A 15,030-nucleotide genomic window follows, 5' to 3' on the forward strand; every position below is an offset into this window, starting at 1 on the left:
TTGAAGATTTGAAGCTTCCCATTACGTTCCACCTCGATGATCAAATTCGTAAAGGTGTTTTCAGTTCACCTGTGCAATTGGGGGCCACGATTTTGGTCGGTTATCTATCATTCAACATGCATCACACCTCCTCATCACCGCGTGATTACATCGAGGCCTTCCTACCAAATATTTATATACATGTTGGAGATAGATGGGCCAAGGCTAGCTATTGAGTTGATGAAGATTGAGATTGAAAGGGACCCCTAACCCGCTATAGACCGTCGACTTCCAGGCCCCAGTAGTTGACCAAACAAGAAAGGTAAGCTCGTATTCATCTTTAAGAGCCCATCTCCCGACCCCCCCGAAGAATGAAAGGAAATAGAAATCAGGAAAATGACGGAGAAGCATGCAAACCTACTCCCTAAATCATTGGTACCTACATGCTTAGGTTTTTTTGCATCTAAATTCGCTGTTTAGCATGTTTGGTTGCTAACCCATTTTTTATATATTCAATTTCAACCCTTAATTTCAATTTTTTTCACATTTTAACTGTATAAATATTATAAGATTATTGCAATATTACCGTTTATAAATTACTTAAGAATTCTTCTATTTATCCGATATAAAATTTTTGAAAACACCTTATCTATTTTTCTTTAAAACACTTGACATGACATAAAGTTATCCTTATTACAAATAGATCGAGACATTAAGGTTGTGATTAAAATTTTTTAATACACTGACAAAACTCAAATGACATTTAGCACTTAGCATTTCTTGGGGGATGTATGGCTGAGAATATTTTTCACTTGTTTATATTCGGGATAGAGTAGGATTCGGCCTCATTGTCATTTTCCTTCAATTTGGAGAAGAAGGTAGCCTAATTCTAGCACACGTGAGAAGAGAGGGGACAATGGAGTCTTAGGCAAATATCACCAACCCTTATCTCCTTGCTTCTTTTGTTTTATCAATTCAATTATTAGGGACATCATGTCAACAAGAAAAAAAAAAGCGGATATCCACTCATTAACTAGAGATTAACCTCCATAGTTTTGCCTCTTAAAACAGAGCTTGTAATTTGTTCTTAATATATTAGTTGTCAAATTTCAGGCCCTAGGAAAGGTGGGAAAAGTGATCATGCAAAGTAAATTTTAAATGTTTCTCTAGTTAATTAATACAAACATAGAAAGAATTAAAAAGGTTACAAAACTTAAGTTAAAAAGGGCATGAATTTGGTTTCAACTTTACAGTTTGTATATAAAGTGGCATATCTGTTTGAGTCCAAGTTCCATTAACCCATTGCTTATCCAAGGGTTGAGCACATAAATTGTCTTTTCCAAATCAAAGAAACTTATATTTCTTAATTCTAGATAATTCTAGATTAAAAAAAAAAAAATTCATAGTGCCTCTTTATCCATTTGTCGTAAATGCTTGACTACATTGCTTAAATAACATAAACTAATAATTTCCACCAAAGAACACTAGAGATTATGAGTTTATTGAACTCCATGTGAATTACTTTTCTTTAATTAATGATAAGATTAGAGGTTGGAGTTTTTATGCCAGAACTTGCTAGGTAGTTATGTTGGGTTCTACCGACTCCTTTGTACGAAAAAGGAAAAATGAATTCCTATTTTGTTCATCTACGGAAGAAAGAAAAAGAAAACTAAGCATAGTCCCCTTCCCTAAGTCCTAAACACAGGGGCTTTAAGGACATCTCTGAGATGCTTATAATTTGGTTCTGTTGAAAGAAGTAGGCCTTTGTACACCTAAACTCAATGTATGCAAAAGCATCAACAAACAAACTGGAAGCAGCCTGGTGAAAGGGTCCACCCCAACTGTTTGATGATCCCTAGAATTCCTGCAATTTTCTGCCAAAGGAACAGAGAACAAAACAGGGGAGAGATTCTCTTGCAAACCCAACCCTTTTTCTCACAGACTTAGACAGAGATCCCAACACCCCAGAAATTGAAACCTGTTTCTAGTACAATAAATATTCCCATTGGAAAAGAATCTTCGAAGGAATCAAAAGGAAAGCAGATCAAATCAGACCAAGATGCCAGAGATGCCTTACTATGAGGAAAGAAAGAGAAAAGCGTCTAAATCAAGATTTTTTTGCCTTTTGTACATGTGAAAATTGTCTCAGCAGAACCAAAGTAAAAACATTTACAGATTAATTTAATTACATCCACCCAAACCACAAAATTCTGAATGAAACAAAGGCAAGAAACATTAACAAAATCAAAACCTTAACCACCAAAAGAACGCATCCATAATCTGTTTACCAATACTAAAACTCCCACATCTCACATTTCATTGAGATGGACTTCGACTTAAACTTGAACCCCCCCTAAAAATATACCAATACTACCCATCAAGTTCACCGGAATTCCCTCCTCCGGTCACCGGAAAATACAAGAAATGAAAAAGAAAAAACCTATCTTGATCTACGCTTACCAGGCTTTTTCCTATGATTCTTGGCTTGTTTCCCAAAAGCACTGCAAAACCCACAAGCAGAAACCTTCGGAGAAGGCGGCTCTATAGCAGGGGACACCTTACCAGTACGGTAACCTCGTCTTTCACCATTGGATCGGCTTCTTTCAATGGTGTTGATTGGACCAATGTTTCTTGTTGGCTTAACATCCTTAATAACATCAACTTTTTCTTGGTTATTGTCTCGCAGCTGCCCTTGTTCTTCCTGCTGTAGCTGCTGCTTTGTTTCTCCTTCTTCTTGTTCCTGTTTCACTTGATTTAACTCCCCTGACAAAAACCTGTCATCCCAAACAAGCCCAGAAGACCCCTGCCTCCTAAAAGACACTGCAGATCTTTGCAAACCAGCCATGGTAGATGGCAGCTCTCTCGCTGGATCTTTTCTTTTGCTCTCTTTAATGGAGTACTTAATAAATTTCAACTTGTTGTAAATAGCCTCTTATATATCTATATAAAAATATACGGAGAGATAGAGGGAGAGAAGGGATAGTGAAATCTTGAAGATTTGGTTAGGAAAAAGTCATAATAAGGCAACTCAGTCAATATTTCCAAGCTTTACATATATATATATATATATATAGATTTTGCCTGTCAACTGTTTACCTTGGATGAGAAAAGAGGGATTTTGGTTAATTACAGATTTAAATATTTATCTAATTGTAAAAAAGTGGATCCTATAAAGTTAATCATGCAATACTATGATACTATTGTTTAATATTTTGTTGACTCTTTTACTACCTAGAATAATTAAGATTTAATAAGTGGATCTAAATTGTGATTAAGATCAATAATTTTTGTAACATTATTGACCTGGCCCTAACCATCAAATCTTCTAAACAAAGGATTAAAGTGTTAAATTGGTAATTGTATGAATTTCATTAATTGTGTTAATCAAGACACATGAGAATTATTTTGTAGGGAGTATTCAATTGCAATTTTCATGATTATCATGAGTTCATAATCTTCATAATTTAGCTCTCCCCCTAAGTCTAGGTATTTGAAAGGGCAAATTAACTCTAAATAAAAGAAAAAGAAAAAGACTTACTACTTTAATTTGGAGTCCTTAATTGACTCTGGCAAAGATTAATTTTGAAGTAGATATTGAGAGATTTTTTGTTATGTTTTAGAGAGAATCTGGAATTCAGGATCATATAGAGAATTTGGAAGAATCTGAACCTAACATATCTTACCTGCCTGTCACTTCTTTTATTATTAGTTTATAAGTTGTATGAAAATATATTTTTTCAACTATTTTTCAGGAAGGAAAATATATTTCTGATGGTGTAGAAAAGATGATGTTCACTTTACCTTCACTAACTTCTGGGGAAAGAAATTACATCTTGAAATGAGAAATAAATTAGTCAAAGTCTCATGTGGTGGCTTGGCTGGGTACTCAACTTCACATTCCTATCCCCATCTTTATAAGTTTTGGCACATTGTTAACGCTTAACACTTGCATAAATAAATATATATATATATATACATATATTCGGATAATTGAATTTTTTTTTCAACATATAACGGTGAGTTTGGTAATAGTAAGATTGAAAATAATCAAATTGACAGTGGTTCGGTGTGCGTGGCAAAAACCAGCGGTGACAATGAGGTGGAAAGAGAATATGATTATTAAAAATATTAATTTGGAAGTGTATAAATAAATATTTATATGTATATTTTTCATTTTATTTTGCATTTTTATAAATCTCAAAATTTTATCCAGTAAAAGAATTAACACATAACATAATTCTTTAATATAATATTTAGTAAAAACTATTTTATATTTTAGAAGCAATAAAATAATAATCATTAAACATGTCAATTTTATTTGTTTATTTATTTCATTATGTACTTTATTTACAAATTTATATAATTATTTACTTAATTTTAGTTCTTACATAATTAGAAAGAACTTATGTATATATTTTTTATTACTTGTTATTTATTAAATAACATTTAATTAAGGCTAAAAATTAAAAACTAAATAAATAGCAAGGAAAAAATGAAGGTAAATAAATTCCATATTGAGGGGTAATTTTGCCACATCATTATATTATCGAGGACAAAACAGAGAACAAAAAAAAAAAACAAAAGGATAAGGGGATAACAATTTGGATCCAATGTAATAGGCTTATGAGGTGTAACGATTCGAGTTCAAGCATCACTAGTTCAACATTTTTTCAAGTCTAAACTAATAGTGATTGAGTTACAGCTTTATAGATCTTGATAATTACATTTACATCCCACAAGAGATAAGGTATCACAATCTCCACCTATTCAAATTATTAATGTTTTCATCAAGATTCACTCCATATGATCAAGATCTCACCAAGGTGATATATAAGCCCTTATACATGCTCCGATACCAATTATAACGATTCAATTCCAAGTACAATTAGCATAGCAATTTTTCAAACTTTAACTACGTGATTTTTAAAAAATTAAGTTCAAATTGTTAATAAGAATTGACTTAAAATCATATATAGATATTAACAAACACATTTACATCCAATAATTTTTTGAGCCTAAACCACACAACTCTTAAAAATTGAAACTCAAATTTTTAATAATAATTGATTTAAACTCTTTTATAAATCTTAATAATCACATTTATAATTACAGTGTTTTTGAAGAGCCAATTGAAGGACCAACGCAATTGGTTTAATCCAACGGTGCTTCTTTCAAACAAACATAAAAACTTGATGAAAAAGGGTGAAAGAGGGGGGCACACGGGAGACAAGGTAGCTACGTTAGGCCAGTTCAGCTAACATGCAAACCCCCCAAGTCTTTTTGTTAATAATGGATTTTTAATAATAATCCCTGAAAAAATATTATACTTAGGCTTTTGTTTATAGTAGAATAGTTATTTTCTTATTAATAAATTTCCAATTTCAATATGTTATTAATGACTTGTAAAATTTATTACTATTGTATTGAAAGAAATTTCTTGCCATAAATAAAGTTATACTTATAAATGTATTTAATAAGTTACCATTTTTAAGATGTACTGAATGTTGTCTACCATAGGATTTCATTTTAGATGTCTACTTCTAAAAAAGAGGGGACGATATTTATGAGATGAGAGAGGGCTACCTCCCTTTGTGTAGTCAAACGCAATACGTTTTCATATGAATTGAAAAGTTTTATTTAGCTCATTAATCTGAATGAGTAGTTCTGTAAGTAAAACACTAAAACTTTTTTTTTAAAAATTTTTCACTATAATTTACAAAATATAATTCTTTTTATAACTCTAACATGGTAAAATGTTAGTTTTTCTTCTTTTCTCAAGTCATATAAAAAAATTACAACACAATAGTGTAGCTATAAAATTTGGGAGGGAGGGAGAAATTCAAGTATAAAATGATTTCAGTTTAAATCCGTTCAGTGTGAATTTTATTCAATTTTATATTAATTTGTTGATTTATTTATTTTCACTTGATTATTGTCTTCTTATGTATTTATATATATATATATATATATTAAAGTTTATTTAAGTATGATTGTGATTATACTGATATATGTAATTTCACCCAAAAAAAATCATTTGCAACTTTCATATTTGAATTTAAAGTGGGTGAAGTAGAAATAGAAGTTGGGGTGATCATCTTAGCTTAAACCAAAAAGTCCATGTGCCTCAGAGATTAGATCACCAAATATTGGCAACAGGTCAAAAGCGTAGACGTGAGAAGATTGACCATAGAAGGGGCTACATAAATATTGGGTCCATGTGCTGGATCCAGCCAGTTCATATGCACACTTGCTGACCTTTTGTCTCACACTTGCATTGCATTTCCACGGCCTTATGATGGTCAATGGAAACCCAAAATTCATATGCCACATCCATCCTTTAAAGGCATTTTACTCTTTTTTTTTTTTCCTTTTTATTTGCACCTTTTCAATTCATCAATGAGTTTGTTTTTCAATCCTCAGGTAACATACGAAACTTGTAATAATAAAAAACCATATGTATAAGCTTAAAATAGTTAATTTCTTCTTATGAGATTTATTTCGCTCATATGAATAACCATAACTCATATTAATTTATAAACTATAAAATAACTTTTATATACATATCAGATAAAAAAAAACATAATATATTTCAAAACTTTTTCTCAATTAGAATGTCTCATGAACTTATTGGTGGAGATAGAGGTCCAATGCTAAATTTGACAAGAGTAATTACTTTAAATATAATGGATCGAGTAATTGAGTGTAATGAAGGGTTTCCCTACAAAATAAATTCACCACCGGTTTCAAAGAATGGAAATGAGTAATATTTAACTGGGCATCTGACTTAATAATATAGGGTACAATTATCTTATAATCGGGATTGAGACGAATATGAGTAGTAAGTTTACTAGTTAGCAATTGATCATAAGAGTCAAACATGTATCTTCCTCTTTCATTTAAAATTGTACCATAATTTACTTGTCAAAGATGGCAAAAACCCAAAAAAGTCAAGAATTTGGAAAAATGAGAAATGGCCACCCCCACCTATATAAAAGCAAAGGGAAGAAGGAAAAAAAAAAAGAAGAAGAAGATGATGGTCCACATCTTTTAATTACATTCATTATTAAAGGGAGTGTTGAAATTTGGTGGGCAACCCATGATGGAAAAAGCAACCAAGATTTGATTAATGTGAATGTGAAGTCTAAAACTTCATCAATATCCATAGTCTCCGTAATTGTCCTTTTCATCATTGATCATCACATTATCAACAACATTATAATTGAACACCATTTTTTTTTTCCTTATTTTTAAAACAAAGCAATTTTTTTTTGCAATAAAATTAATTAATGATATGTCGTGCCATGATTCATCAAATAATCAAAAGAAAAAGTGTATAATTTTTTTGGATGGGGGGCTCAATGATAATGACAACAAACTAGCTTGACCTTCTTGTTTTGTTGTCCTTTACAAAGCTACATGGCATAATTATGAAATGAGGAACTTGCTTGAGTGGTTCGTTGAAAGTTGCTTTGGATTAGATTCTATGGGTTTGGAAAAAAAAAAGAGTTATTCCTGTTTTTAGCTCATCATTTTTATGTTGAACACTTCTTTCTTGGCAATATAAAAGGACTTAATTGCTCATCCTGTTTTCACTCTGGAAGGTGACAATAAACTCACGAGTTTAGCCCACGGATTCACCAACCGACTGTATGTTTATAGACTAAATCTATCATCGAAGAATTTGTTTAATTATCGACAAAATATATCAATATCAATGGAAAGTTCAAGGAAATCTTCTGCTAAAAATCCGTCAGTGTTTTGATATATACACCAACGAAATGCTAAGCATTCCGATTTTTGGATCTTTAATGCCTTTCATTTTAGTAGTGTAAAAGGGCCTCCCAGCTCTGCTATTGCCAATGTCTTATTGGTTTTAGTAGCTAAAAACCTGTAAAATAAGGTTCAGAATTTTAAAATAGGAGAGACACTACTGCGTAACTTTGTTTGTTATTTTTGAGGAAACTTATGCATTACCACCGCCCATTTACGTGTGGATTATGCTTTAGCTGTTTTTTAATGTAAAATGTTAGTATTTATATTTGATGCGTTGTTATCTCATTAAATGCTGTCACTCTATTAATGTGGTAAAAATAAAAATTTTTAAAAACTTTGAATTTAAATATTAAAAAATTTATAATAATTAATTAAATAAAAAATGAAAAATTTCTTTCTTTCTCTCTCCAACTCCCTCACATCCTTCTTTTTATTGTTTTTCTTTTTTTAAATCACTCTCTACCTCCTTCTTCCATTAAAATTAAAAAACAAAATATTTTTAATTTTCCCTAAAACCTCTTTCACCTTTTTTTTTTTTATATTTCAGTAGGCATCCAAACTAAAATCTTGCTGAATCTCTAAAAGGGAGAGTGTTGCTGAGACCCTAAGAGAGAGAAAGAATGAAGCATTTGGTAAGGAGGTTTTTTTTTTTTTGAGAGAAAGAGAAAGAAAAGTGCTGCTGAATCGAAATCTCTTGTAGCTCAACAGGGAAGTAATTCTTTTGTTGTTAGCATTGGAACCGAATGGGGTGGGTAGCTGACCGATTTGACCGTCCATTCTGATAATATTGTAACCTTAAACTAAACTAAAAATAAAACCTTAATTTATTTATTTAAAAAAATTGATTATTACATTATATACCCTAAATTAAAGGTAAAAATTACTTAAAAAATATATCATTAAAGTCAACAAGTAAAAATTATCTTAAAATCTCTTAAAATTTTATCAAATTTAATTTTAATAGAAGAAGAAGGAGGAGAGAATAAGATAATGGAGTTAGGGAGGTATAAAAAAAGGAAAACAATCACAAAAGTTGTGAGGGAGTTAGAGGGAGAGGAAAAAAGATTTTTTTTTATTTTTTTAAATTAATTATTAAAAACATTTTAGTATTTAAGTTTAAGTTTTTATAGATTTTTAATTTTACTTCATTAATAAGTTGACAATATTTGATGAGTTGACAGTGCAGAAACTATACACTGTCAATATATCAAATATAAATCCAAAAGGTTAAAAGAAAAAACCATGATCCAAAATGAATATGTAAGAATTCTTTAAATTTAATAGATAATTTTTCAACCTCCTATTACCTCTAATTAAATTAAATTATTTCATTGTTATGATATTTTTTAGATTTTTTTAAATCAATATTTTTTTTAAGATATTTGAAACAAGAAAGTGTTAACTTAATACATTTGTGTCGTGACGTGCGGGTCCGGGAACCCGATCGCCAGACGTGATGTGAAAACTTTAAAAACTAGGAGTCGCCACCAATCGTTTTTACTAGGTGCGATTTGTCATAACGTGCAGGTCCGGGAACCCGACTGTCAGACGCGAATGTGAAAACTCACTAAAAAATTAGACTAAGAGTCGCCACCAATCTTTTTTACTAAGTGCGATTGGCCACCTATTGACTCGATTCTAATTGATGAGAACTTAAATTAATTTTAAGCCCACCGAAAAGAATCTTAAACTGGTCTATGATTTTCTAGATCTAGGTTCGGGAGTACGGTTACGCCCGGGGAAGGATTAGCACCCCCAGGACGCCCGTTCCATGAACAGTACCATTTTTAGATTATTCTATTGGGCTTTAATTTTTAATTTCATTATATTTCTTTAATTATTATTCTTTTATTTTATCTCCTATTTCACATAAAATGGAATGCAAATGGGTGGCAAGATGAAATGCATGGCGTGAGATAAAAATGCCGGACGAATAACCTTTTATCGAGGATATTTTCCTGAATTCGCCCATCATCCTGGTGGGACTCGGGATATTCTCTCACCTAGGGAATTATCCGAGAAACTCGCATTCGTAAATTCGACGAATAATTCCCGTCATTGGGGTCATCGTACGTTTTCTTTTTAAAATAATATTTTTGTGCATAATGAACCTAATTCGGGCAAAATCCTTTTATTAAAGATGGTTCTCGAGCCCTCCCATCATACTGGTGAGACCCAAGGACGTCTTTTCACCTAGGAAACTTTTCGAAAAATACCCGCTTTCGCAAGATCCCCGGAAGATCCCATCATCGAGGCTTAAACTCGAAAACAGAAATATCTATATGCAATGATATGTATGATGCAATATATATATGCTATGCTAATGCAATTATCTATATTTTTTGTTATTATTAATTAATTATTATTATTTTATTATATATTTTATTATCATATTTTCTCTTCTTATTTCTTATTATTATTTTTTTTATACTTTACATTTTTTTGGTTCTAAGTTCTTATGTTTTCCATTTATAATTATAAAAATTGTTTATAATTCTATGTTATTTTAGTGAACAAAAATTATATATATTTTTATTATACTATTTTTATTTTATATATTTTTATATTTTTATTATTATATTTTTCATAAGTAATCTTTTATTCAAACCTAATATCTAAGATCTTATTATATATATATATATATATATATATATATATTATTTTATTTTTTATTTTTATTTTTTTACATTTTTTTATAGTTTATGCCATTTAATATTCAATGCTTAATTTTAAATTAGTTGTTTTTTTTATTTATTTATTATATATATTTTTAACATTTGTTATTATTTAATTGTTATTTATATTGCATTTTAACAAATTAATTATTTATTATATGTTTGAATTGTTATTATTTTTTTATCATTTATTATTTATTTATTATTTTTATCAAGTAATTTTTTTTGGTATAGTCAAACTCTTTATTTATTAAGAATTTTGGAATCTTGAAATCAAGGCCCTCCCATCATACTGGTGGAGTCTTGATTCGGATTCCGAACCTAAGAAATATAAGCCCGAGATTGCGACTTCTCGCATCCCGACCGATCATCCCATCATCGGCATTATACTTATGGTCAACATCATGATATTTTATTACTATTTTTCCTTTTTGGTGATTTTATTATCATTATTTTTTATTATTTATTATTTTATAAATTTATTATATATTTGTAATAAATATTTTCCTTCTTTGTTTTTTATTATTATTTCTATTTTCTCTTAACATCTAATCATTTTAAAAGTATTTTATCTTTTTATTTTACCTAATAACATACTAAAACTAATTTACCCTTTTATCAAATATTGGGCCAAACAAAACCACAAAGACCAAATCAGAAAAAATTTACCTTTTATGGGCTAAAGTGGCCTAAGATAATCGGATCACTCCAACTGGTCTGCTTCCCAAGGCCCTCAGGCCTCTCCCAAAACGCACAGTTTCGGTGTCTTGTCCAGCAGCCCTTGGTGCGCCCAAAACGACGCCGTTTGGAGAGAATAAATCGGACTTTGGGTGAGTTATAGGATGACGTCGTTTAAGGCCTCCGAGCCCTAGCTATAAAAACCTTTTTTTCTTTCCTCTGTCCCCATTTTCCTTTTTTGTTTCTCTCTCTAGCCGCCTAACTCTCTCCCTTCTCTCTAAACAAATCGGATTCTGCTGGATTTCTCCTTCTCACGCCAGCGAACTCCCTTGGCCGTCGATCTGCAAGAGGACTCACGTCGGCAAACTCCTCATTGTCGTCGATCTGCAGGTGGCCTCAAGGATTCCCTTATGGTCGGCTCCCCAACTGGTGGCGTCACTCCCCACCTGGACCGGCTCTTCCTTCCCGCATTGACAGATCTAGTGGCGAGACGATCGGGCTTCTTCTCTCTCACTCTTCTCCTGTCGACGTGAACCCCCTTGGCACCGATCGGGTGCTTTCGCTCTCTTCCCTGTGCCGGGTCTGGTGGTGTGACGGTCGGGCTTCCTCTCTCTCACCCTTCTCCTGCGCTTTGTCGGCTTTTCTCTCTCCTACCGCCGATCGACTTTTGTCGACTTCTCAACTACCGCCGGTCGGCTTCTCCCCATTGCATATTTTTCATATTTTTTTGAAAAATTTTTTGGGTTGTTGTGGCTGCTAGACTAGGATTTTTCTTTTTTGCTTGTTTTTGCTTCCATCGTTCCCTTTAGCTTGTAGGTTTTCGAGGATTTTTTCTCGGGTTTGAATGCCCCCCCCGAATGCTACAGTGCCCCCTCCCCTTTATACCCGGTTCTTGGGCTTTGGAGGGGGCACGCTCCACTGCCTTGTCTCTGGGCATTGGGGGGCACGTTCCGTTACCCTACCAGACTCGAATTTTTCACGTCTGGCAGGGTGAGGGAGGTGCCTGGTGGGGTGCGTTCGCACCCTGCCAGTCGTACCTCTTTCCCTTCTTTTTCATTTCTTCTTTGTTTTTTTTTTAATTTTTTTTATTTTTATTATATATATTTTTTGGTTCATTTTTGTGTTTATAATTTTAGTGTCTACAGCTGCCCCTCTTTGCGCATTTCAGAAATTCGAAATAGTGCAAAACGTAGACACTTTATTTGACTAAATTCTTTAATTCTCTTACCAAATTTTTTTTTAAATAAATTCCTCAAAACTGAGGCCACGAGACTTTTAAAATGAACTCCTCAAAACTGAGGCAATGAGAGTTTTAAAATGAACTCCTCAAAATTGAGGCAACGAGACTTTAAAAATGAACTCCTCAAAATTGAGGCACCGAAACTTTAAAATGAACTCCTCAAAACTGAGGCAACGAGACTTTAAAAATGAACTCCTCAAAATTGAGACAACGAGATTTTAAAAATGAACTCCTCAAAGCTGAGGCACCAAGACTTTAAAAATGAACTCCTCAAAACTGAGGCAATGAGAACTTTTAAAAGTGAGCGCCTCAAAGCTGAGGCAAAGTACTTTTAAAAATGAATTCCTCAAAATTGAGGCAACGAAACCTTTTTTCTTTTTTGAAATGGTGAAAAATAATCAATTCCTCATCTGAAATTCATATGATTTTAAAGATGAATTTCCCTCTTTTTCAATTGTTTTAAAATTTTGAACATGGCAATTCATCTTCATCAATTTCCTTTTTTTGGTGTTTTTAGAGCCTTCTCTTTGATCAATGGGGGATGAATCGATCACGCTTTCGATCTCTCGTCTTCCCCAATTCATTACTCATAACTGTTTTCTTCCTCTATCATATGCATGGTCCAATCATTCTTCACATTTTTACTGTGCTCCATTCTATTGCTAATTCCATTTCTTTCTTTCTTTTCGTAGCCTTTTCTCATTTCTTTTCTTACATTACTAGACTCCATTTCATTTCCTGTCAATTATGATCTTTTTTTTTTCAAAATATTGCAAACATTTCTTACTTTATCATGCTTTTTATTAAGTATCATTCCAATTTTATGACAAATGCAATGCAATGTACTCATATCTCCTCTCTTGGAAGAATGGAAATGATGGCATTGTTGGGAGTAGAAAGGCTACTTTTCATTAGAAAAAAGGGAAGTTTCTACAGTCAAGCATAATGACAAGGAACAAGGGAAAATTGATTAATACAAAAGGGATACAGTTCTTTCTTAATGACTGTTTCGATAGATATTAACAGTAGTCTCAAAATTTTATCCCAAAATAGGCACATTTGTCAGCTCCCTTGTCTTTTGTATGAACATCTCGGATCATGATCTTCACCCTTTCTATATTAAGCTTTTGTAGTACTTGGACCTCTTTCGTGTCTAGACCGCCCTTTCGGGTTTTCGCCCTAAACACATCTCCCAAATTCAAGCTGCCTTTTCAGGTTTTCAACTTGAAAATTTTCTTTTTTTTTCTTTATGCAAAATATTTTTTGACAGCATCGGCATTCACTGGGTTGGAAAACTCCCTTCCGTCCATCTCCGCCAAAATTAGTGCTCCTCCTGAAAAAGCTTTCTTCACCACAAATGGTCCTTCCCAATTCAGTGTCCATTTCCCGCGAGGATCATGTTGGTTTGGGAGAATTCTTTTCAATACTAATTCTCCTTCTCGAAACTGTCGAGGATGTGCCTTCTTGCCATATGCCCTTATCATTCTCTTTTGATATAACTGCCCATGGCAAAGTGCCGTCAACCTTTTTTCTTCTATGAGATTCAATTGCTCATAACAAGCATTAACCCATTCGGCTTCTTCCAACTGTACTTCTTTAAGGACCCGAAGGGAAGGAATTTCTACTTCAATTGGCAAAACTGCTTCCATCCCATACACCAAAGAGAATGGTGTAGCTCCCGTGGAAGTTCGGACTGTTGTGCGATAAGCATGCAAAGCAAAAGGTAACTTCTCATGCCAATCTTTGTATACATCTGTCATCTTTTCAATTATCCTTTTGATGTTCTTGTTGGCTGCTTCCACCTCTCCATTCATCTTTGGGTGATAAGGCGTTGAATTGTGATGCTTGATCTTGAACTTGGCACAAACCTCTTTCATCATCGAACTATTAAGGTTACTAGCATTATCCGTGATGATCCTTTCCGGGAGACCATAGCGGCATATTATTTCATTTTGGATGAACTTACATACCACTTTCTAAGTCACATTGGCATAAGATGCTGCTTCTACCCACTTAGTGAAGTAGTCAATTGCCACCAGAATAAACCGATGCCCATTTGATGCCTTCGGGGTTATCAACCCAATCACATCCATGCCCCACATTGAGAATGGCCATGGTGATGTCAATACATGCAGTGAATTAGCAGGGGTATGGATTTTGTCCGCATATATCTGACACTTATGACACTTTCGAGCGAAGTCTATACAATCCGTTTCCAACGTGAGCCAGTAATACCCTGCTCTCATGACTTGTCTTGCCAACTTATGTCCACTTGCATGTGCTCCACAAACTCCTTCGTGAACTTCCTCAACTATTCTCCAAGCTTCGGTTGAATCCACGCATCTCAAAAGCGTTTGATCCCTACTTCTCTTGTATAAGATGTTCCCCTCCAAGAAGAAATTCATTGCCAACCTTCTAATGGTTTTCTTATCATTTTCTGAGCTTTGATCCGGGTACTGCTGAAATTTGAGATAATGCACAATATCATGGTACCACGGTTTCCCGTCTCTTTCTTCTTCTACACTGGAGCAGTGTGCGGGGCACTCTCAAAGATTAATCATGATGGGTTGAATCTTGACATTGGTACCAACTTTGAACATTGCCGCCAGAGTGGCTAATGCATTGGCCATTTGGTTCTCCTTTCGGGGCAAATGGGTGAAGCAAATTTTATCAAAATTTTCAATC

At 33.2% G+C, this 15,030-nt stretch overlaps 1 protein-coding gene across 1 annotated transcript; it reads right to left on the reverse strand.

Annotated features, from left to right (window-relative positions):
* Positions 1-2,082: 2,082 nt before the first annotated feature.
* Positions 2,083-3,001, reverse strand: LOC18595736 (MAPK kinase substrate protein At1g80180). The gene has a single exon (XM_007023815.3). The coding sequence runs from the start codon at positions 2,822-2,824 to the stop codon at positions 2,420-2,422; it is 405 nt and encodes a 134-aa protein (XP_007023877.1). The 5' UTR covers positions 2,825-3,001; the 3' UTR covers positions 2,083-2,419.
* Between the last annotated feature and the right edge of the window lie 12,029 nt (positions 3,002-15,030).

Source organism: Theobroma cacao, chromosome 6 (genome assembly GCF_053813885.1).
Source record: "Theobroma cacao isolate CCN51 chromosome 6, ASM5381388v1, whole genome shotgun sequence".
Taxonomy (NCBI): domain Eukaryota; kingdom Viridiplantae; phylum Streptophyta; class Magnoliopsida; order Malvales; family Malvaceae; genus Theobroma; species Theobroma cacao.